Source organism: Brassica napus, chromosome C1, assembly GCF_020379485.1.
Source record: "Brassica napus cultivar Da-Ae chromosome C1, Da-Ae, whole genome shotgun sequence".
Taxonomy (NCBI): domain Eukaryota; kingdom Viridiplantae; phylum Streptophyta; class Magnoliopsida; order Brassicales; family Brassicaceae; genus Brassica; species Brassica napus.
In genome coordinates this window covers 43,340,271-43,363,785 of record NC_063444.1, presented here as the reverse complement: position 1 = coordinate 43,363,785, position 23,515 = coordinate 43,340,271, and the positions used below count along the sequence as shown (strand labels likewise).

The 23,515-nt window shown below is 31.3% G+C and overlaps 1 protein-coding gene and 1 pseudogene across 1 annotated transcript; one reads left to right on the top strand and one right to left on the bottom strand.

Annotated features, from left to right (window-relative positions):
- The first annotated feature begins 672 nt into the window (after positions 1–672).
- LOC111211857 lies at positions 673–3,597 on the top strand (annotated as a pseudogene).
- Positions 3,598–13,937: 10,340 nt separating this feature from the next.
- Positions 13,938–16,986, bottom strand: LOC125580916 (F-box protein At3g17710-like). Its single transcript, XM_048746189.1, has one exon. It carries the CDS (start codon positions 15,489–15,491, stop codon positions 14,409–14,411), a length of 1,083 nt encoding a protein of 360 aa, XP_048602146.1. The 5' UTR covers positions 15,492–16,986; the 3' UTR covers positions 13,938–14,408.
- Positions 16,987–23,515: the final 6,529 nt, after the last annotated feature.

Here is a 23,515-nt window from a genome sequence, read left to right as displayed (position 1 = left end):
CACACATTTTTCTTTTAACTGTGCAGCTGGCTCTATATAACAATTTTCTTCTCAACATTATTTGAAAGCCATAACCTGTGTGATGTTTGTGCACAAAAGATCTATGTGATCTTATCATCCTCTTATTAAAAAGTATATGCTAAAAAAAATATCATTTATCAATTTCCTGAATAATTAAAACTCCGCGATAGTTTATGCTTGTACCACCTTTTACCATCTTTTAGTGAAGCTTAATGAATTCATTGTATTCCAGTATACATTTTTTCTTGTTTTGTCTACACCAAGATCATTTCTAATACTCAGAGTAAACTCTTGTGAATCATTTGAGTCTTATGTTTGACTTACTCATATAAGGATGATGTTTTTTAATGCTCAGAAAAATCTATCTCAAGCTTAGCTTCTGTAGCCATTGAGCTCACTTCTAGCATCCATGTCGCAGGGGTTATATTTCTCTTTAATTTCTTGAACTCCATGAATTGCCTGTATTTTCTTAAGAGAATAGTCATGAGGAATATTATTTATCAATGTGATATTCCTAAAAAAAAAAATTAAGAGTCTAACCTGGAAATATTCAATAATCTTGTGGGAGTTTTGGCCTAAAGGACCAGCATAAATCACTTGTGTCCACCTCTCTTCATAAGCAGAAGCTCATCAAAAGCTTCAAAGATATCAATGCTAGGCTGGTGGATTGTGCAGACAACAGTTCTACCTGTGTCAACTGTGTTCCTTACCGTCCTCATCACAATGGCTGCAGCCCTAGAGTCAAGCCCTGAAGTTGGCTCATCCATGAAGATTATGGATGGATTCGCCACTAGTTCTACTGCGATAGTAAGTCTCTTCCTCTGTTCTGTTGATAACACGCTGTGATCCCTGGAAGCCTCACTATCGCAATAACCAGAGATTCCTGCAAAAGTTTCTTGTGGAACGAGTGAAGTGAAGATGGAGACTATTTCCTTGTCGAATGGAATGAGAGTGAAGGTGCCCTGAAGAGGACATATCTAGGCTTTCGGAAGAAATCTAATGGAGTTGTTCAGTTTGATACAACTCGTAATTCTGGGACATGGACAATGCAAATCTCTTGACGACTGTTGACGCTGAAGGAGGACTTCCTGTATGAAAACTCTCCAGTACTCCTTTGGTTTATATACTCTTTTTGTCTTTCTTGACCATGTTGCTTTAACTGATGGTATGTACAGAACCTTCCCCGTTTGAGATTCAACAAGGAAGGGAATCTACTTGCAGTTACTACAGCTGATAATGGATTCAAGATCCTTACAAATGCTGATGGTCTTAGAACCTTAGGAGCATATGAAGTTCTGTCTTATGAAGCATCTAAAGCATTCATTGATATGAAGGTTGGAGTATTAGAAGTCTTCTATTGAAAGAGTCTTTTGTGCAGTTTTTAGCTCGAGTGTCAATGCTTGTGGTTCAGGTACCAACTTCTGCAATGGTTTCAAGCATGAGTCCAGCATCTATTGGTAAAGTTGAACACATGGACACAGACTCTCCTGCTAGGCCTACTCCAGTTCATGTATGATTAAGAGGATCTTTGTTTTGTCTTTTTCTATGTGGTTCAGAGTTTGTTGTCTTCTAACTTTGGTGTTATGACATATGTAGAATGGAATTGAGGCAATGTCAAGAACTATGGAGAAGCCAAGAAACTTGGAATCTATTGATTAGAAACCCTTGGAGTTAACAGAGATTGTTGATCCCACACAATGCAGACAAGTGACCATGCCAGATAGCAAGGACTCTGTTAGCAAGGTTTGTTGTTGTTCTAAGCTTCATGTTCATTAAGACATATCTTGGAAACTAATATTTTACTGATATGTCAACTCTAAAAGGTTGCTCGGCTTCTTTATACAAACTCTGGTGTCGGCGTCCTTGCTCTGGAAGCAAATGGTGTCCAAAGACTATGGAAGTGGAGCCGCAATGAGCAAAACCCAACAGGGAAGGTTAGACATTAAACCTTTCAACTTTTACATCCTTTGTGGTATGTTTCTTAATGTGTGCTTTCTATGTTTGAAGGCAACGGCAAGTGTAACTCCACAGCATTGGCAGCCAAACAGTGGTCTTCTAATGGCAAACGATGTTCCTGAGAATCCTGAAACAGCTGTGCCGTGTATAGCGCTTTCTAAGAATGACTCATATGTCAAGTCAGCCTGTGGTGGAAAGGTTTCTTTATTCAATATGATGACTTTCAAAGTAAGCAGCTCTAATCCAACTTACTTTAAAGGGTCATGTATGTATCTATGTATGTGAGGTAAATATCATTTTCAATTTTGTTGACAGGTAATGACAACTTTCATGCCACCACCACCAGCTTCAACATTCCTGGCGTTTCATCCTCAAGATAATAACATTATTGCAATTGGAATGGAAGACTCTAGTATCCATATTTACAATGTCAGGGTAGATGAGGTAATAATACTAAACTCTTGGTGTGTTTAAAATGTTTCACCTCTTTTATGAAATATGTAATGTAATATCTCTTTTTATTCTTATAGGTGAAAACAAAGTTGAAAGGTCACCAGAAGCATATAACTGGTCTTGCTTTCTCCACTGCACTCAATACACTTGTCTCTTCTGGTGCTGATGCTCAGGTAACGCAAGATTTATTGGCTATTGAAGCTTACACACACACATGTTCGGTTTTAAACTTTGTTTTTTTTTTATTACAGCTATTCTTCTGGACCGCTGACTCATGGGAGAAGAAGAAATCTTCAGTGATTCAACTACCCCCTGGTAAAGCACCAGTGGGAGACACAAGAGTCCAGTTCCATAACGACCAAATCCATTTATTGGTTTCACATGAGACGCAGCTTGCTATTTATGATGCTTCAAAGATGGAATGTATACATAAGGTAAAACCAATAAGCCTTTCATTTTAATGATTTAACAAAAGAAACCTTAGTTTCTCATACATCTTTATTTACATTCTTGTGCAGTGGGTGCCACAAGAAGCTCTCTCTTCCCCCATTACCTCTGCATCTTACTCATGCAACAGCCAGCTGGTTTACGCGTCATTCACTGATGGAAACATTGCAGTCTTTGATGCTGAATCCTTGAGACTCAGATGTCGCATTGCTCCATCTGCTTACATGCCTCAACCCAACAGGTACCTATCCTTTGTTATAATTTTTAAATTTACATTTCTTTACCAATTGTGTTTTGTTTTTGTCTGTGATAGTGCACCAATCATTCCACAAGTGATCACAGCTCATCCGCAAGAGCCGAACCAGTTAGCCGTTGGACTGGCTGATGGTTCAGTTAAAGTGATTGAGCCGTCAGAAGCATCTAGAAGATGGGGCGTAGGGGTCGCAGTTACTGCAGATAAATCAGGAGCCGAGAATGGACGGCCATCGAGTTCATCAGCAGCTAATAACTCAACTTCAGATCATCAGATTCAAAGGTGAAAAATGGTTGCTGTCAGTTAAAGTTATTGACAGTTTATTTTGGCTTGGGTTGTAAAGTTGTGATAGCTTTGTCCTGTTTTTTGTAAATGGGACTCTTAATTTATATCAAGTAGCGTATTAATAACCGTTTATTTTGTATTTGTGGACGTTATAACATTTAAAAGGTTTTTTTTTTGGTCAACTGAATATTATTAAACCAGAAGTTGAAACAGTTACAAATTCCTAGGCTATAACCCCCAGGAACCCTAAAACCCAATCTTATGATCTCTCATTGCTTGAGTTGCCCATAAGAGAACTTTAAAAGGTTTACTATTGAATTGTAGCTTTTGATATAATGATTAATCATATAAATATTCATTGAACATGAATATAGTAGTGACTTTTGGACGTTTATAAATATTCATAATAGATAATTCATAATAATTATTATTATTTATTCTTAAATTTCAAATAATTTTTCCTTTCATATGTATGAAAAACAAATAGAAAATATGATTTCAATATTGATTCTTAAATTTTAACTAACTTTTTGTTATTATGATTTAAATATGGAAAAATAATAGTAAAATTAAAATTAAATATTATTATATTATTATTTCCATTAAAATTAGTGTGATCACGCAATGTGTGTGATTTATAAATCTTTCTCACTTAGCATACTGGATCTCCATGTAGTTCAAGCCATCAACAGAACTAACCAAAACTCTTTTGACATCATCGTAATTGCCATCATACCACACCCTTCATTCACTCCCACCACAGAGCTTAGGTACCTTCGGAGGAGCCGGGAAGAAGTGGCCACCTAGCTTGTTCTGTTTTTGTAAATGGGTTTCTTAAATTATATCAAGTAGGCTTACGAATAAATTTATTTTGTATTTGTCGATGTTATAATATTTAAAAGTTCTACTCTTGAATGTAGCTTTTGATATATGCCTTTGAATTATCACATAGATTTTCTTTGAATATGAATATATTATGAAACTATATTAGTAGACCAGATAGCCACTTGTGTCTAGACAGTCTAACTCAAACAAATTAATAATTATTATCTATACTTACATTAACCAACTAATAATAATAATTTATTTATTTGGCTTAATCTATTGTGCATGATATATAGAAATATTATATGTTTTCAATTTATTTAGCATCGTAATTTCATTATATTTTGATGATTTTTTGCTTTTCTTTTGATTTCTCCATATTTTTTATCAAATATTGTTTTAGTTAATATTGTTTTTATATATTTGTTATATTAGTTTATCGCTTGTAATTTTACATCTGTATTGTTATATAGTTTAATTAACATATATAACGATGAAGATAATCACAATCACCTATTTAATTTCTGTTAAACTTTTACTATTATAGTTTTGTATCTTCCCCCAAATTAATGTATATACAAAGTTTTGATATATTTATATATTTATAAAAATATTATAGTAAATTTAAAAATGTTTTGATTCGATCCTCTAAAATGCTAGACAACATTGTAGTGTGGTTGAATTCTTCTTCTCTGTTACCGGTATTACCGTATGGTCCTACTAACTCTGTCTTCATTTTGCAAAATAGTTTGATGCAACTAAAACGAATTATGAGAGAGTGACGAATATGTTTAGTGGATATGTTTTTTTTGTAGCATTGTTTAGTGGTTATGCAGAAAATAAAAGATAGTTTTGAGATTTGAATAGTAAAATCTCAAATTTGAAGTTTCATTATTCGAAACCTTAAAATTTGAAAAATCGAAGCTGAGTTGGAATGACAAAAGTTTTAAAATTTGAGGATTTGAGTTGAGTTGGAAATACTATTGCTTTATCATTACTCTACTATTTCACAATGTAAGCAGTTTTATTTAAATGTACTAGTATTAAAAATGTTACTTTTAAAGAGTATCATTTAATATATAAGTTCGACTAATTACAAAAAATTTTATATAATTTAATTAGTCACACAATCCCATACATACAAAAGTTGCATTGGAATATTAAAACTGCTTATATTTTTGAAATATTTTTTTTTCTACAACTATGAACTAATTATATTATGGAACAGAGAAGCATTACTAAACTAATTATATTATGAATTCTTATAACCTAGGTTGCATGGACACGAAAACGAATACGCGGAAGCGTGATTTTTGATTTTTTTTTGCTTTGAAAACGTTATAGAAACGTCTACAAATAAATAAATAAATAAATAAATATATATATATATATATACTCACATATATAACTGATTAACATTTGCATTCATTTTTATTATATTTAATATATCTTAGAATACAAATAAACAAATAACCATTTTATTTAATCTTATGAAAATAAAATAAGTCATTATTAAATATCAAAATCATATAAAAATTTAAAAATAACAAAAAAACCAATACTTAAATATTAAATAGTTTAACTAAAATAAAAATTATAACAACAAGTAAACTCCAAAACAAACAAATATTAACTAGGTATTAACTATTATACAAAAAATAAATTATAATATATTGTAATACATTATACGATCATACAAGCTTAACTACAATACAAATAATTAACTAGATCAAGTAGTAGATAAATAAAATGTTACATAACATTAACTAAATTCATTATATTTACTTTACTTTAAATATTATCTTACAAAGGCTATTTAATATTAAACAAAATTCATAAAAATATTTGTTGTGATTAAATTTTAAATCTAAATATTATACTATCACATATATATAACAATCACACATTAATTGTAAAGTTTTTCTGACTACAAAGAAAATGAGATATTATGCAGATAATTCAATTGTTTATGTAATTCAAATAAAATATATGTAAAATGTATGATAAAATATTAAAATGTATTAACAGTTTACATGCATCAAGCAATTTATATAGTATTTTAAAATACAAATTAATACTTTTCAAAAACTATGAATATGCTTATAAAAATAATTATGACATTTGTAAATAAAAAAAAAAACTAAATAGCTAATAAGAGAGTGTAGTTATAAATAAACATAGCTAAGAAAATCAACAAATCATATCTCAGATAAAAAAAAAGACAAATCAATTAAAATAATTATTCTAAAAGTTATTATAAAACTAAATTATTAATACAGATTCACGTGTAGATCGAGTATAAAATCTAGTTATGTAAATAAATGAGCTAAGTTAGCTTTATTAGTGAGACCATAGCATAGACAATATACTTTAGTATTGTTTTATAAATTGCAACTTTTTTTAACAGAATATATATATATATTTTTTAAATGTGTTAAATTATGTTTTAAAATTATTTAAGGGCCTAAAACTTTTTTTTTGCCCAGGGCCCCAACAAACTATGAGCGGGGCCTGCCTTCAGCTAAGAGGTATGGTCTTTCTTCATATCTACTCTCCATGATTCTCCTCCTATTTTGTATGAAGATGGCTGAAAGACCCTTCAGGGGATATGAATGTTAAGCTGTGAAGGATTACCAAAAAAAAAAATGTTAAGCTGTGATACAGGAAAATGAGAGGATGTGCCACGTCACAGGAACAACGTCATCAAAAATATGAATTATATATAAAGTAGCAGTGTGAAAGATTAGAATGATGAAAAAATATTGTTGAAACTTTCTTTTCTTTTCATTTCTCTTCTGTTACTTTCTCGGAAAATCTCAGTGTGTGAGATCCGTCTCGGATAACATTGTTAGTTAATCGGTGTTTCATGAACATTTGGATTTGTGGTTACTTGTTTCTAATCGAAAATGTAAAGAGAAAGGCCCAATTCCATCTTGGCCCAACTATACTTCTAGCCCAAACAAGATATCCTGCATGAACAAAAGGAAACGTTACGTTAGTCGGCGAAGACTTCAGAAAAGGTAATATGGAATAGGAGTAAAGTCGGTGATCATGATATATATATAGAGGAGGTGATCAAGGTTCCGAGATTATCCGAGAGAGAGAGCAAGGGCAAAGAGAGAGAGAGAGAGAGAGAGAGATATAACAAGAGATTAAGCAAACAAAGAGTTCGTGGGTTTTGTGTTAATCATTGGCTTGTAATCTCTATTATTGTTCTTAAAGAAACACTTTTCTGGTTTAGTGAATAAAGAGAACTCTTGGTATCTGATTTCATTCTAAGTTTAAGCACTAGGTAAAGGTTTAAAACCTAACAAGTGGTATCAGAGCAATCTAGGTTTGATTGCAAGTGCTAGGAGGAGATATGGAATTAATATCCGGAAAGTTCGAGGTCGAGAGGTTTGATGGAAAAGGTGATTTCGGGTTATGGAAGTACAAGATGCTAATGCAATTGGAGCTTCTAGGGTTAGATTCTACGATTCAGGAAGTTACGGTCACGCCTTCTGAAACAGGCAAGGAGAAAGACGAAGAACTACCTGAGGTCAAAGTAGATCCGTTGAAGGATAAGAAGGCAAAGAATCTAATATGCATGAGCCTAGGAAATTTGGTTCTGCGTAAGGCGATGAAGGAAACAACTGCGTTAGGAGTTTGGAAGGCTTTGGAAAGAGATTACCAAACAAAGACACTTCCTAATAGGATCTACATGAAGCAGAGGTTTGCGAGCTTCAAGATGGATGATCACAAGAGCATCGAGGAAAACCTAGATATTTTTCTTAAGCTAGTTTCAGATCTTGCAAGTCTTAACATCAACATCAGCGATGAAGACCAGGCAATTCAAGTTCTATCTAGCTTGCCCCAGCAATTTGATTCACTAGTTGACACGCTCAAGTACGGGACTGCAAAAGAAACTCTTACCATGAACGACGTGACTAATTCAGCATACTCCAAAAAAGTGGAGTTAAAGGAAAAGGGATTGCTGAATAAATCCAGGTCTGATGCAGAGGGTTTGTACGTGGAGGAATCAAGGGGCAGATCAGATAAAAAAGGTTAGAGGAAAATCTAACGGCAGGGGCAGATCTAAGTCAAGGCAAAAGTTCGATAAAAGCAAAATAAGTTGTTTTATCCGTGGAGAAGGACACTGGAAAAGAGAATGTCCTGAAAGGAGACATAGAGAATCTGCAAATATTGCGACGGAGCCGAAGCAACCCTTAGTGTTAACAGCTAGTGTGCAAGACACTAAGCAAGAATGGATCATGAATTCTGGATGTTCTTATCATAGTACATCAAACAAGGAGGTTATGTTTAATCTCAAGGAGTTCAGTGGTGGTTCAGTGTTAATGGCTAATAACACTCAATGTGACATAAAAGGAATTGGGAAAATAAAGATTCAAAATTCAGATGGCTCTGAAGTGATACTCACGGGTGTAAGATACATACCAGAGGTGAGTAGGAATCTAATTTCCTATGGGATGCTAGAAAAATCAGGTTGTAAGTATAAAGGAAGCAATTTCATGGTGCACTTCTACAAAGATAACAAGAAGGTGATATCAGGAAAATATCACGATGGAGTTTATTATCTACAAGGCACAATTGCTAAGAGTAAGAAGAACATGCGGAGAGTGGAGAAAGAAATCAGAAAGAAGAAATCAAAGAATATGACGTTTTCTACAAGACTGATTCAGGGACCTACTCCATTCGGTTTTGAAACAAAAGACTCATCAGCTCAAGGTGGAGACTCTTTCTTGACAGAAAAAACAGAAGAGATTGAGTCTAAGGCGAGCAATGAAGAAACTAGGACAGAATTTTCAAAGGATGAATTATTGTTTGCAAAAGAAGAAAGGCATAAAGATGGTGATCTTTTAGCCTATGTTTTAGCTGCACCGGAAAAGCTTGATACAGAAGAACCTAAAGCCTATGAGGAGGATTGGAAGAAGGCTGGAACAGAGGAGAACGTGGACATGGAACGTAGGAATGAAGCTGAAGGAAAAGTTTCAAAAATATTGGAAGATGGTATCTTCGGAGATAGAGTCAAAGAGAACGCAACACTATCTAAGGTCCATACCAGTAAACAAGATGAGTTACAATGTAAAGCAGTACCTGGACAGAAGCTTCAGGTTCGCTGCGATTCTGCCTAAGAAGGAAGACGCTCCAGGTAACTCCATTATCAACGCTGTCTCAAGCTCGCAGAGACAGAGGATGAGTTTAACATCCCAAGCATCAACTTAAACAGGTAAAGAGAAGTGAATAAATTTACCAAGAAGTTGAACGGAAACGGGATCATGGGTTTGTCGGAGTAACGGAGGAGCCTCCAAAGGGTCACCTAAGAGAACGTCTTAAAGACGAGTATCTAGGTTGGCCAAAGAAGAAACAGATCACAGGACATCAGAAACGTCGTTTTAAACAGCAGAGAATGTCTTTACCGAGAAGCTGGAGGGAGAGGAGTTTGAACGAAGGGTAGAAACAGATCACGGGAAACACATGAACAAGATATGCCGGTTGAAGAATCACATCTCACTGTCAATTACAAAAGGAGATTAAGTCTATACGATTTCAAAGGATATAGATAAGAGGTCTCCAAGCAAACTCAAATCATCAGAGAAAGCTTACCAGAGGGATGCAGTAATCCGAGAAGGTTGAGCGATGGATCGACCACCTGAAACATTCAAAAACGAGCTGGAGAATTTGGGTAGTAGAATTGATCTCTGGAATCAAGGCGAGAAAGGTTGAAGACGGAGTAGCGGCGTACGAGCTACATGAGTCATGGATTCATTGATGAGACGTCATCACTATCTTAAGGATTCTAAGTTAAAAGGGGATGAGAAAGAATACCCGTTCTGGTTTAATCTTCGAGATGGACAAACGGCAAAGACAAAGAGAAGGAGTAGTGAGTGATTCAGCGGCGAAGCAACTCGGCGAAGTTGTCATCAGAATTACTTGTGTTTCAGGTCGATCGTGAACTGTTTGGTCTTCAAAGAGAGTAGGCGATTAGAATACTCATAGGTTGTTCTATGGTTGAGAAACTCGGCAAAGTGTTCACTGGCTCAGATCAATTTTCTGATCACAGAGGAAGGAGAGGAACGCGACGTCGATATCATCAAAGGTGGTGATTAGAAGAGGTAGCAATGTGGGCCTTAGGTGGAGATTGTAAAGAGAAAGGCCCAATTCCATCTTGGCCCAACTATACTTCTAGCCCAAACAAGATATCCTGCATGAACAAAAGGAAACGTTACGTTAGTCGGCGAAGACTTTACAAAAGGTAATACGGAATAGGAGTAAAGTCGGTGATCATGTTATATATATAGAGGAGGTGATCAAGGTTCCGAGATTATCCGAGAGAGAGCAAGGGCAAAGAGAGAGAGATATATAACAAGAGATTAACCAAACAAAGAGTTCGTGGGTTTTGTGTTAATCATTGGCTTGTAATCTCTATTATTGTTCTTAAAGAAACACTTTTCTGGTTTAGTGAATAAAGACAACTCTTGGTATCTGATTTCATTCTAAGTTTAAGCACTAGGTAAAGGTTTAAAACCTAACAGAAAATACAGTTTATATGTATCAAGCTGATAATCAGGTTGCTTCGGTATATTTTGTGTGGAAGGAGCGGAGTACCGAATTTTGCTCAATTTCATCGCTTTGTTGGGTTTATTTTCTGCTCTGTTACTTATCCCCTTTGCTGGGTTTGATGGAATAAAAGTAAATCTAATCCGTTAAAATAGAAGTATAAATAAAAATAAACCCTTAAGTTTACAATTTATTTATAATCTTATGCCACTAAACCAATTAATAAACTTAGTTTAAGTATTTAATGTATTTTCCTTATTTAATTAAAATAAAATCTATTACTTCCTATAATCTAGCTAACCAACAAATTTAACATATTTTGATACTCTATGCGAAAAATTTAAAATATTCTCAATATTAATATTACGGACAGAACTTAGGTTCATCCCCTAGGCTGAACTTTTAAATTCACCTCACCCTTTAGGACCCATCAAATTTCCACATAGATTATTAATTAAAAAACATTAAATTAAACAAAAAAATAGCTACAAAAATAAAAATGCTAATTTTAACGACGCTAATGTTTCCAGCAAAATCCGAAACCCTAAATTCTAAACCTTATACCATAAATTCTAAACTCAAATCCAAACCCTAAACCCTAAACTCTAATCATAGACCCTAAACGTTAATTTTAAAAATGCTAATTTTAACGACGCTAATGCTTCCAGCGAAATCCGAAACCCTAAATTCTAAACCCTATACCCTAAATTCTAAACTCAAATCCAAACCCTAAACCCTAAACTCTAGACCCTAAACCCAAATTATATACCCTAAACCCAAAAACTAGACTATAAACCTAAACTCTATACCCTAAACCCAAGTCGTAGATCCTAAACTCAAACCGTAAACCTTAAACTCAAATTATATACCCTAAACCCAAAAATTTAACGGTAAATCCTAAACCCAAACCGTAAATCCTAAACCCAAAACTAGGGCTGTTCAATATGGCAAAACTGAACCGTACCGAACCGAACCAAACCGAAATAGATAATATGGTTTGGATTTGGTATATACCATATAAACCGAATGGATATGATTTTAAAAAAACCGTAGGATTTGGATATGGTTCGGTATATAACCGATAAAACCGAATATACCGAATAAAACCGATCAAAAAATAGAAACATGTAAATATGTATATATTTTATAACAACGTATGAAAATCATAAGTTAATTTTTTTGCTAATAACTATTACCATATTTTTACAGTAATAAAATAGTCCTGATTTGTAAAACACTTGAACTATAATTAAATAACAATTCATCGCAAACATACTTCTTATTTTCTTAGTCTTCTTTTGATCTTTTTGCTTTAATTTAGCATTGACTAAATTGAAATAAAGATTATAAATTTGATGATAACAATTAGTGGAAATTCTTCACAATTTTTTTATCTATAAACGAATAGAGTTTCGTGTTTAATAGAAGAAACATGACTTTGATGAACGCTAAATATGAAAGAATATAATAACTTATTTTTTGTGCTTCGTGCTTTTGTTTTATTTTTTGTTTTTTATTTTTATTATAAAAATTTTGAGCTTTGATTTTAATTATAGATTTGATTATTTTATTAGATGATAGAAACATTTTTTATTTTTGTTCTTTTATTTAAACTTATAATATTTTTTAATAAATGAATGTGTTGACAACAAGACTCTAAAATTCATATAATATGATCCCAAAATAAAGAATTATGTTTTTTTTGTATAAAACCGAATAAACCGAAAATCGACGGTATATAAACCGAACCGAACTGAAGCAAATATGGATTTAGAATGATAGTTATATTTTACTAACCGAAATACCGAAAAACCGAAAAAACCGAACCGAAACCGAACCGATATCCGGATTGAACACCCCTACCCAAAACATATATCCTAAACCCAAATCCTAAAGCTAAAACCCAAACGGTAAACCCTAAGCCCAAACCCCAAACTTAGATGCTATAGGGTTTGGGTTAAGGTTTACGGTTTAGGTTTATGGTCTAAGACTTGGGGTCAGGGTATAGGGTTTAGGTTTATAGTTTATTTTTTGGGTTTAAGGTATATAATTTGGGTTTAGGGTCTAGGATTAGGGTTTGGGGCATAGGGTTTAGTTTTAGGGGTTTGGATTTGGGTTTATAATTTAGGGTATATGGTTTAGAATTTAAAATTTAGAGTTTAGGGTTTTGGTGGAAGCGTTAGCGTCGTTAAAATTAACATTTTTATTTTTTGTACCTATTTTTTATTTAATTTAATGTTTTTTAATTAATAATTTATGTGGAAATTTGATTGGTCCTAAAGGATGGGGTGAATTTAAAGGTTCACTATAGGGAGTGAACCTAAGTTTTGTCCTAATATTACATTAATTCTAAAACTGTTTATATATGTTTTTAAGTGCTGTATGTTTCTCATATATTTCCAATATAAAGTAAACTAAGAGACACGTAAATGTGAAAAAGATAAAAAACATTATTTGCCACAAAATATTTGTTTTAGAAAATTAATGTATTAGTATACACAAACATATTAAGTGGTTAAATTTATAAACAAATACAATATGAAAATGGTCCATGTAGTAAAAATGATCAAATATGTTTAGGCATCATTTTCATTAGTTTAACATCTAGCTACAATATAAACAACTGAGGACATTTATAAATATTTATAATCTTTCCATAAATCATAATATTATATATTACATTGAGGGGTTTCCAATCTGGATATCGGTTCTTGGTTCAATTTTTCAGTTTTTCGGTTAATGAAAAATAACTATCATATTAAAATCATATCTACTTTGGTTTGGTTCGGTTTATGTACCATCGGTTTTTTATTTATTCGGTTTTATACCAAAATTTATAAATCTTGTGAATTTTACTTTATATAATTAGATATCGGATTTAATATAACACGAAAGTATTTTTTATTTTACTATTTAAATAATTAGTAAAAATATTAAGTTAATATTAGTAATAGTTTTTATAGAATAAAATAAGAAAATTTGTAATCCATAATACTATTAAATAACTAAATTTTAGCACACGTATTTGCCAAAAAAAATTATGTTTTGTTTAATTTGGTAAAATAAAAAATAAATTTTAATTTAAAATAAAATATTAAATTACTAAAATCAACATTTTAAGTATGAAGATCATATATATAAAATAAACTATGTATATATTGCTAATTATATTATATAATATACATATAATTATACTATAGTATTTTAATTGATCGGTTTATTTGGTTTGATTAGTTTATATTCCAAACCATATCTATATACATCAGTTTCTTATAAAATAATTCATTCCATATATTCACTATTACCAAATCCAAACTACTTTTTCTATTTTGGTTTGTTTCGGTTTTAATTAGTTTGGTTTTACCGGATTAAGCATCCATAATTACAAGTAAAAAAACAGATGTGCGAACGCACGGGTCATGATCTAGTTTTATTTAAAAAAAGGAACAAAACTTATATATAATTTTATACACAAGATAATTCAATATTCCAGCCAATAAACTTGTAATTATATTGTCATAATGCAATACAAGATATAATCGCTGATCTCATGTTAACCCTCTACTCTACATGCAAGCTTTTGATTCTTGTTATCTTAATCTGAACTTTCTCATGGAATGGGGGTGAAACTTGGAACATAAATAAAGTGATTAAAATCAACACCCATAGAATCTATTTTAATCTTCCTTGAAAAACCTCCCCTCAAAATATAAATAGAACCCTGTCTATTTTCGTCTGTACAACACAAGACAAAGCTCTTTCCGTACATATAATCAACAAAGTAACTTGGGCAACGTCCGAAACTCTGGTGAAATAACCTAGGTATTTCAGGTATTGAGACATTCATGAACCTAACCCATACCACATTCTCCTCATCCCCATTTTGGATTTTCTTTGTTGTAACCCAAATCTCAATCTCTTTTGTTCCATAGCATTGTTCTAACATTGAAAACCGGTTTCCTCTAAAAACCGAGAGGTAATGAGTATCTCCCTCATGGTTCTTCTTACACGGTAGAATACAAAAATTCTTTAATATCTCCTTTGAAAAATCAAATTTTCGGATGAGATACTCGCTAGTCTCGATGTTATAAGCAGTCCAATACGAATTTCCACCAAGTGATATATGATTATCTAACGGTTCTTTTATTGGCCATTCTTCGTAAGGGGCATTGATATACTTCCACGTATTAGATGCACACTCATATATTTCAAGTTTATAATCGTGTTCGTAATAATAATGATACCCAAATAACTTGTAACTTATTTCGGATCTATTACTATCGTATCCTATCCCACATAACTTAAATCGAATATTTTTGGTCATAATTTGTCGACCGCGTCTCAACAGCGGGTTCCAAACGGCAGTCCCGTTAAAGAAAAGATCACAAATCAACAACCCATCGCAATAAGTGGTAATGAAAGGAGTCATAGATAACACACATGGAATATCTACAGAAATTTGATGCATCTGTATTGCTAGATCATCAAGATTGACATCTATTAAAAATATCTTGTTTTGGTCAAATAAGACGAATTGTGGACATGCATGATCCAATTGGGTCTTGATGAATCTTTTCTCATGGAAAAGATTATTCCACTGTTTGCAAACAACTCTAAATCTAACAAGACATTCTGGTGGAATCCGAGAGATGATCTCTTCAACCAACTCCCATGGAAGATTCACCAATGCCATCAGGTTCTTGGACGAGGTTTACAATACATTGTACCGTATATATATATATATTAAAGTGGATGTGAACTCCCTAGTCCCTAGATTTATCACCAAAAAATTGATAAAAAGGTGCCAATACTTTAAAATAAAAATAGAAACATAAATACCTATATCTTTAAAAATTAATTTAAGTGATATATTTATAAACAAAATCTAATAAAATAAAATAAAAACAAATTTGGTTAGAATTAATTGTAAGTATTTTTGTCATTACAGAATCAAAAGTTAAGATTGGTTAACTTAATCAATATAATTTGGACACCTCAAGTAACAAAAAAAAATTACTAGACTAGATTATATAATTTAACTTATATAATTTAATTATTACTAGACTAGATTAAAACATAAAACAAAAAATATACCAAAAACCCAACCTTTACTTCATTATTCACAGGTTTGCCCTTTAAAAAATATGAAAAACATTAATAAGAGACTGGTTTTGTCGACATGATATTCAAAAAAAAACAGAAGAATTGATGAACCCTAATCCCCCCCCCCCCCATTACTTGATTTCGATTTCTACCCTTCTTCTACCCCAGATCATATTCCTCTTGCACGTTCAACTCCATCTTCACATCTGAATCAAAAATCGAAAACATTTGCGGTGGAGAAATCGTTTTCAACCAAGAGTAATTTCCAAGGTATAGTCACGTGTCTCTCTTTAACCCTCAATCGAGTTTCACAACCTTAATTCTCAATCGAGTTGCATTTAGGGATTGTGTTCTTTTAAAAAAAAAGTATCGTATTTGCAAAAAAAAAGTGTCAAAATATTTACGTTCATATTTCCAACCAGAGTTAAGGTCTGATGTCTTAAATATACGCAGCCAAATCTTTTGTTCATTTGTTTCCTAAGAATAAGCTATTTAGAAGATGTAAAACAGATTTGTATAACAGTAAGAGAGTAATTATATAATGGAGTCCTATATACTTATTATTACCTCAGTACTCCATTTAGCAGTGGCTGCATTCAGTGCCGTCCCGTATATTTGTGTGGCTTAAAGCATTTGAAAAAAATGTGGCCTTTACAAAAAAAAAAATGTTTGGCTCAAAGATTAATGTTAAGTTAATTAGAAGTTTGTTTCCAAAGTAAAAACAATAAGAAGGTTTTTTAATAAAAACGAAAAACAGTAAAATGAATATCAAGATAGGGAATCAAACTGAGGTTGAGAGAAATAAGTATTTTCACCTAACCATTTTAACTACATCAATTTGTATGGATGTGACCAGATTAGTTTTTAAAATATGTGGCCTAAAGCCAATGTTTTATGTGCCTTAGCGAAGGGACGGCCCTGGCTGCATTAAAACAAAGAGTTTGAGAATTAAGGTACATACGTACATGCAGAAATGTAGTAAGATATTACGTGCGATCTATTCAGTATTTTTCTGTTTTTTTTTGTAAATAAGTCTTCTTTAAAATAGACCTCCTTACATTTGATATAATGAGTAGATTCATTATAAAAACAGAAGAAACTAAACATAATAGATTCAATATATTTCGAATGTTCAATTTGTATATAATAGATTCAATATGCTCTATTATAATTAAAAAATAAATTTATGTGATAATGTGAAGCACTCAGACCATAACACACGTATTTAAAAACCATGTTGCATCATCAAAGTTGCTGATACTGTTTTCCCCCTGTAGTGTTAGGTTTTTGTTGTCTTTCCATCTTCTGAAAGCTGCATCACATTAATATTATTAACCGATGGAAGTTCTTCAAGTATATTAAAGTTACAAAAATAAAATAGAGATCTTCAAAGAGAAACATAAGAAAGAGAATCAGAGAAAATTAAAAATACCACTTGTTTTCAGAATATGGATGGTTCTATTCTTGTATTCCGTTTGTTGCAGAGAAAACTCCTTCGTTTGTTTTGGCTTTTCTTTTGCTGGATTGTAGATTGACCCAATAATACTTTGTTCTTGTTAAAGAGAGTTTGTCTTGTCTTCTTCCTTCCTGCTTTTATTGCATGCAGAGGTATTCACTTACATAAAAACGTTTTATTGCACTTCCTCTGTCTCAAATTTACATATTCGGGAAGAAAACATATTCAAACCAGAGTTCTTCTAAGACAAACTTTGCATCTGAGCGAAGCTCCATATACAAATGCTGCCATGGTATTTGGTATATTAGATGATATACCAAATACCAATTTATCTTGGAGAAGAAACCTTGTGTGGATTTGAGTAAGAGAAAACATAGAATGACATCACTGAAATATAAATGATGGAACGAAGGTAGTTATAAGAAATTGATATGAAGGTGATCGTGGAGAGTGGGCAAGAAGAACCGTTGGAAGAGATTACTGGATTTGATTCAATTGTTAAAGATCGCGTGTTATCTTCACCTTTTATTTTATTTTGCTTTTATTATTTTATACACAATTTTGTAATTTTTAAAATATAAAATAGAATCCATGTATCAAAATCTAATTCGTCAAGCGACTTGCGGTTTAGTATATAAAGAATAAGGAAATTGTTAGTTTATATTTAGACTCTAGGAGATATAAAGAAAAATTCAAAACTAACTATGTTTCTATAATTGACACATAGATAATGGCTTAACATAGTTGATTAAAAAATATTGTTTCGCATGATTGTGTCTCGTTTTTTTTTTAGCAACGATTGTGTCACGTTAAAAGTTAGTTATTTGTCATGTTTTGAAACTTCTTATTTTTAATAAATTCATCCACGTGTTGTGCTTTTTATTTTTCTGGAAATTTTGTTTTAAAGATTTTCCACTTGTCATGTTAGGATTGGGCGTGCGACTTGCGCTTTAGTATATAAGAGATGGATATTTCGAAAGGATTTATTTTTTGGTTCACCAACCATTAGAATTTTATTATTAAATATTTAATATCTTTAAAAAACAAAATATTATTAAATTATATTATATTTTTAAAATAAAAGTAAAAAAATAAATAAAAAATAATAATAGTTACAAAAATTTATTTTATTTTTTTTAACTTCGTTAGCAAAACACTAAACCCTAAATCCTAATCCCTAAACCCTTGGATAAATCCTAATCCCTAAGCCCTTGGGTAAACCATAAACCCTTGGATAAATCCTAAACTCTAAATCAAAAACTCTAAACACTAAAGGTTTAGGGTTTAGTGCTTAGTGTTTAGTGTTTTTGATTTAGGGTTTAGTATCTATCCAAGGGTTTAGGGTTTACCCAAGAGTTTAGGATTTATGTTTTAGTATTTTACTAACGACGTTAAAACTATTTTAATATATACTTTTTAACTACTACTATTTTTATTTAATTTTTACTTTTTATTTCAAAAGATAATATAACTTGACAATTTTTATTTTCTAAAAGATATGTAATATTAAATAGCAAAATATTATTGGTTATTGAACTGATAAATAACTCTTTCTAAAAAGAAAAGAGAAAAAAAAAGAACTTGTGTGTTCGCTACTAAAGAAGTTTGCATTGATGCAATAATATAAAAATCGCCTTAGGACCAAGCAACATTTACAATAAAACTCTATAAATTGATAATGTTGGGATTATGATATATTATTAATTTATAAAGTTATTAATTTACAAAAAGTTTCTTTCTTTAGATTCTTTACTATTTTGAATATTTTTATATATTAATAAGAAAATAATTAATTTTACTGTATATACATTAATTAAATTTTTAGAAATTAGAATTTCTTATTGTTTTATTATATTATTTAGCACATATTTTTCTATTTCATATAACTCAAATGTTGTTTTAGATATAATTTTACTAAATATTATCAAAATATATTGAAGTTTTAAGAAAATATAAATAATTTCATTGTGAATATAAACCAACAATATAAAATGTATATATAGATAGATTATTAATTTATAATTTTAATAGGACCATATATTTACATAGGATTTTCAAAAAAAAATTCTTATTATTTTATCGATTTGTGTCATATTTGAACTGGCTCAACTCAAAACGAGAAAAATATGTTAATTTATAGTGTTTATTAATTTATTGAGTATTAATTTATAGAGTTTCTAATGTATATGCAACATATGAATTGAATGCTCATCTAACTATAGAAACAAACAAAAATTATGTATAATTTTATACACATGATAATTCAATATTCCAGCCAATAAACTTGCAATTATCTATCTATATATATAAAGAAGAGTTTTTTTCACTCCTAGACCATCCACATCAAATTCCATGTCACTAAGTCGGAGTCTGTGGTGGCAACACGTGTCACAGTCAATCAAAATTTAATGTTTCATTTATTCTTAAGTTTAGTGGAATTTTGTGTGTATACTACGGCCCAAATACATCTTCTCTAAAAAACTGTATACGAAACCTAGGGAAAGTGGCCGCTGTGCAATAATTTCTGTTCAGTCAACTGTCAATAGAAATCCAACAGTTTCACCGGTGACAAACGATTCCAATCATTGTCAGTTGGAAGCCATCGTTTTTTGCAAATAGACTTCTTTAATCCGGCGTTGTTACGGAAATTAACTTGGTTCATGCATCTTCATTAACATTCGCATTAATACCTATTCTCCACTTCTCACACGATTTCATATTCAATAAATCCCTTCATTCATTCCTTTGCTTTAATCCTCCATTATAAATATGAAAGTTTTCTTCCGATGAAAAGAAATCTATTAAGCCCATGGTTGTGTTAACGAATTAGGACAGAAAAGAAGATAAAAAACAGAAGAAATGAGAAGAGAAACAAAATAAGCATAGACGAAGAGAAAAGAGGAAGACGATTGAAGAGGGGAGATAACTCTTTTTTTTTGTCAACATTTTCCATTTATGAAAAATCCCGAAGGCTATTACATGGTCAAGCAATATTAAAGTCCATCGAACCCGAATACAATTTAAAATTTAGCCCAATAACCAATCCATTTTACAGATCGATTAGTCATTCTACGTATCCCCCACCGCTATCAGGCATGATGACACGCGTCCACTTCATTGCACACGAGTTTGGAAGTTGCGACACCACATGAATTTTAATAATGCTTATGCATCTTTGTTTAATTTCACGTATTAGGTTATTTCTGTTTTGGATATTCTCAATTCTATGGGCATTTTAAGTTTATTTCAGACTGTCTTTATTCAAGTTTATATCATAAAGTTTATTCGCATTCCGGTATAAGTTATTTTGTTTTATACAGGTGTTTAAATCGTATTAGTTTAATTTAGGCGAAAATGAATTTATGTTATAATATGATCGACCAAATTTAGAGACTACTATTTTCTATTTAAACAGCCAAATCATTTTTTGTTTGGGACATTAACGGTGAGATTATATGGCCCATGTTTTAGCTGACTTGACATGCGCGTGAAGCACTATGCTGGGCATTCTCATTTTCACTAAAGGCGTTTAAAATGTAAAAAAATATTCTATATCACATGATCTCTATAAAAACACAGATACTATAGAATATTATTACAATATTCGTTATGTATAATGGAACGTTTACTGCAGTTATTTATTATTCGTTATCATAGTAACACATTCACTAAACAAGAAGACAATAAGATTTTTTATAAAAAGTATCATTTAGAAAAAAATATACACATTGAACGATTTAGTGAAAAGTCTGGATATTATAGCTGCTTCAGGGCATAAATTAATTAGTAGATAATAATATTTTTTTGCCAAAACAAAATTACGGCCAGATATTTGAATAGTTAATTTCAGATAGGGATCGAACGCACCCAAAAATTATTGATACTTATGTAACGTATAAACCAGTTAACCAAAACTCGAATGATATAAACCATAGGGCCACAAAATATACCCTAAAAGAAAAAAATAGGGTACTCTCCTTTAAAAAAAAGCAGGTACTAAAAAAAATGTGCATGTTTGCTTGCTTGGATCAAAATTTGGCATCCTTTATAATAAAGATTTTAGGCATTTGACACACGAAAAATCTGTTTGCCTGCTATTTGACATACGAAAACTCTTTTTGTGTGCTATCTCTGATTCTTTTTTAAGAAAATATTAACTGCATCACTTTCATTGCAGGAACAACAGCCAATGTGTTATCCAATACTTTTAAGCTTCGATGAAAACATCATTTTCAAAGCTACAAGTGCTTATATTTTGAGATTCTTAACTCTGTTTTATTTTAAATTTCATCAACAGACGACTCTGTCTTATCTTAGTTTTACATTTCCTCTTCTCATGAAAGCCATCATATTAAAACTTACACATAAGTCAAATTAGTGATTTCAAATACAGTCCCTAATATGTATCTATTGTGTTCCAACGGTTTAATATATCTATGAAATATATCGTACTACCTTATTCACATAACAAATAAAATAAATACATTTCGAATTAATCAACACAACTGGTGCGTGATATAACCGCATAAAATAAAATCCATACACCATAAATTATTCTATCATAATTACTAACGCAAAAACATAATAGTAATAGTTTATAAAAAATAACTAAATTGTACATCTGTAATATTGTTAAGTAAAAATAATTGTTTGCATATTATGTTGGAAAACACTATATATTAATAAAAATTGAAATAGTATATTCTTTTTAGTAATCCATAATTGTTATTAAAATAAAAATTTTAATAATTTGTTAGTTTTATATGGTATATGTTTTACTGTAATATATATATATATATATATATATATATATATATATATATATATATATGTGTGTGTGTGTATATATAGTCTTCAAAATCCAGTGCAAATATATCTTCCGTATGTTTTGTAACCATTTGTATTTTGTTGTAAATATTTAAACTTCAATTACAAAATTTCAATTGGAATTTAGCAGCTTATAATTTATAAACATTTTTAAAGTTAAAAACATAACAAAAACGGAAAAAACTAAAACAAGAATACTTAGCAAGAAATGTTAATAACAACTTACACAATGTTAATAACTTCTCACTTATATATATAATCAATTCTAATAAATATAAAATGCACCACATAAATACTTAGCAAGAAATGATGTAATGCCACCCTAAGAAAAAAAAACATAACTAATTATCAACTTAGCATGGTTTATGTAGTCTTCCACAAATAAAAAACATGTACAAAATGTAACTAATATTTTTATTCTTAATTAATAAATTTTACATTTAATATTTAGTCTAATAATTTAAATTATTTTCAAAAATTCATCCCGCTCGGCCCCAGTATTGCCATATAATGCAATACAAGATACATAATCGATGATCATACGCTAACCCTCTACATGCAAGCTTTTGATTCTTGTTATCTTAATTTGAACTTTCTCAAGGAATGGGGATGAAACTTGGAACATATATACAGTGACTATAACCATCACCCACATCATCTATTTTAACCTTTCTTGACAAACCTCCCTTGGCGATATAAATGCAACCATGTCTAGTTTCGTCCGTAAAACACAGGACAAAGCTTCTTTCATACCTATCATCAATGAAGTAACTTGGACAACGTCCTAAACTCTGGTTAGATAAGGTTAACCTAGGGATGTCAGGTATTGAGACACTCATGAACTTAATCCATACCACATCCTCCTTATCCCCATTTTTGATTTTCTTTTCCGTGACCCAAATCTCTATCTCACTTGTTCTATTGCATTGTTCTAACATTGAAAACCGGTTTCCTCTAAAAACCGAGAGGTAATGAGTATCTCCCTCATGGTTCTTCATACACGGTAGAATACAAAAGTTCTTTAGTATCTCCTTTGAAAAATCAAATTTTCAGATGAGATACTCGCTAGTCTCGATGTTATAAGCAGTCCAATACGAATTTCCACCAAGTGATATATGATTATCTAACGGTTCTTTTATTGGCCATTCTTCGTAAGGGGCATTGATATACTTCCACGTATTAGATGCACACTCATATATTTCAAGTTTATAATCGTGTTCGTAATAATAATGATACCCAAATAACTTGTAACTTATTTCGGATCTATTACTATCGTATCCTATCCCACATAACTTAAATCGAATATTTTTGGTCATAATTTGTCGACCGCG

What these genes read in the sequence shown, in the direction of transcription:
- LOC125580916 (XM_048746189.1), bottom strand. Translation starts at nt 15,491, where the DNA reads ATGGCATTGGTGAATCTTCCATGGGAGTTGGTTGAAGAGATCATCTCT.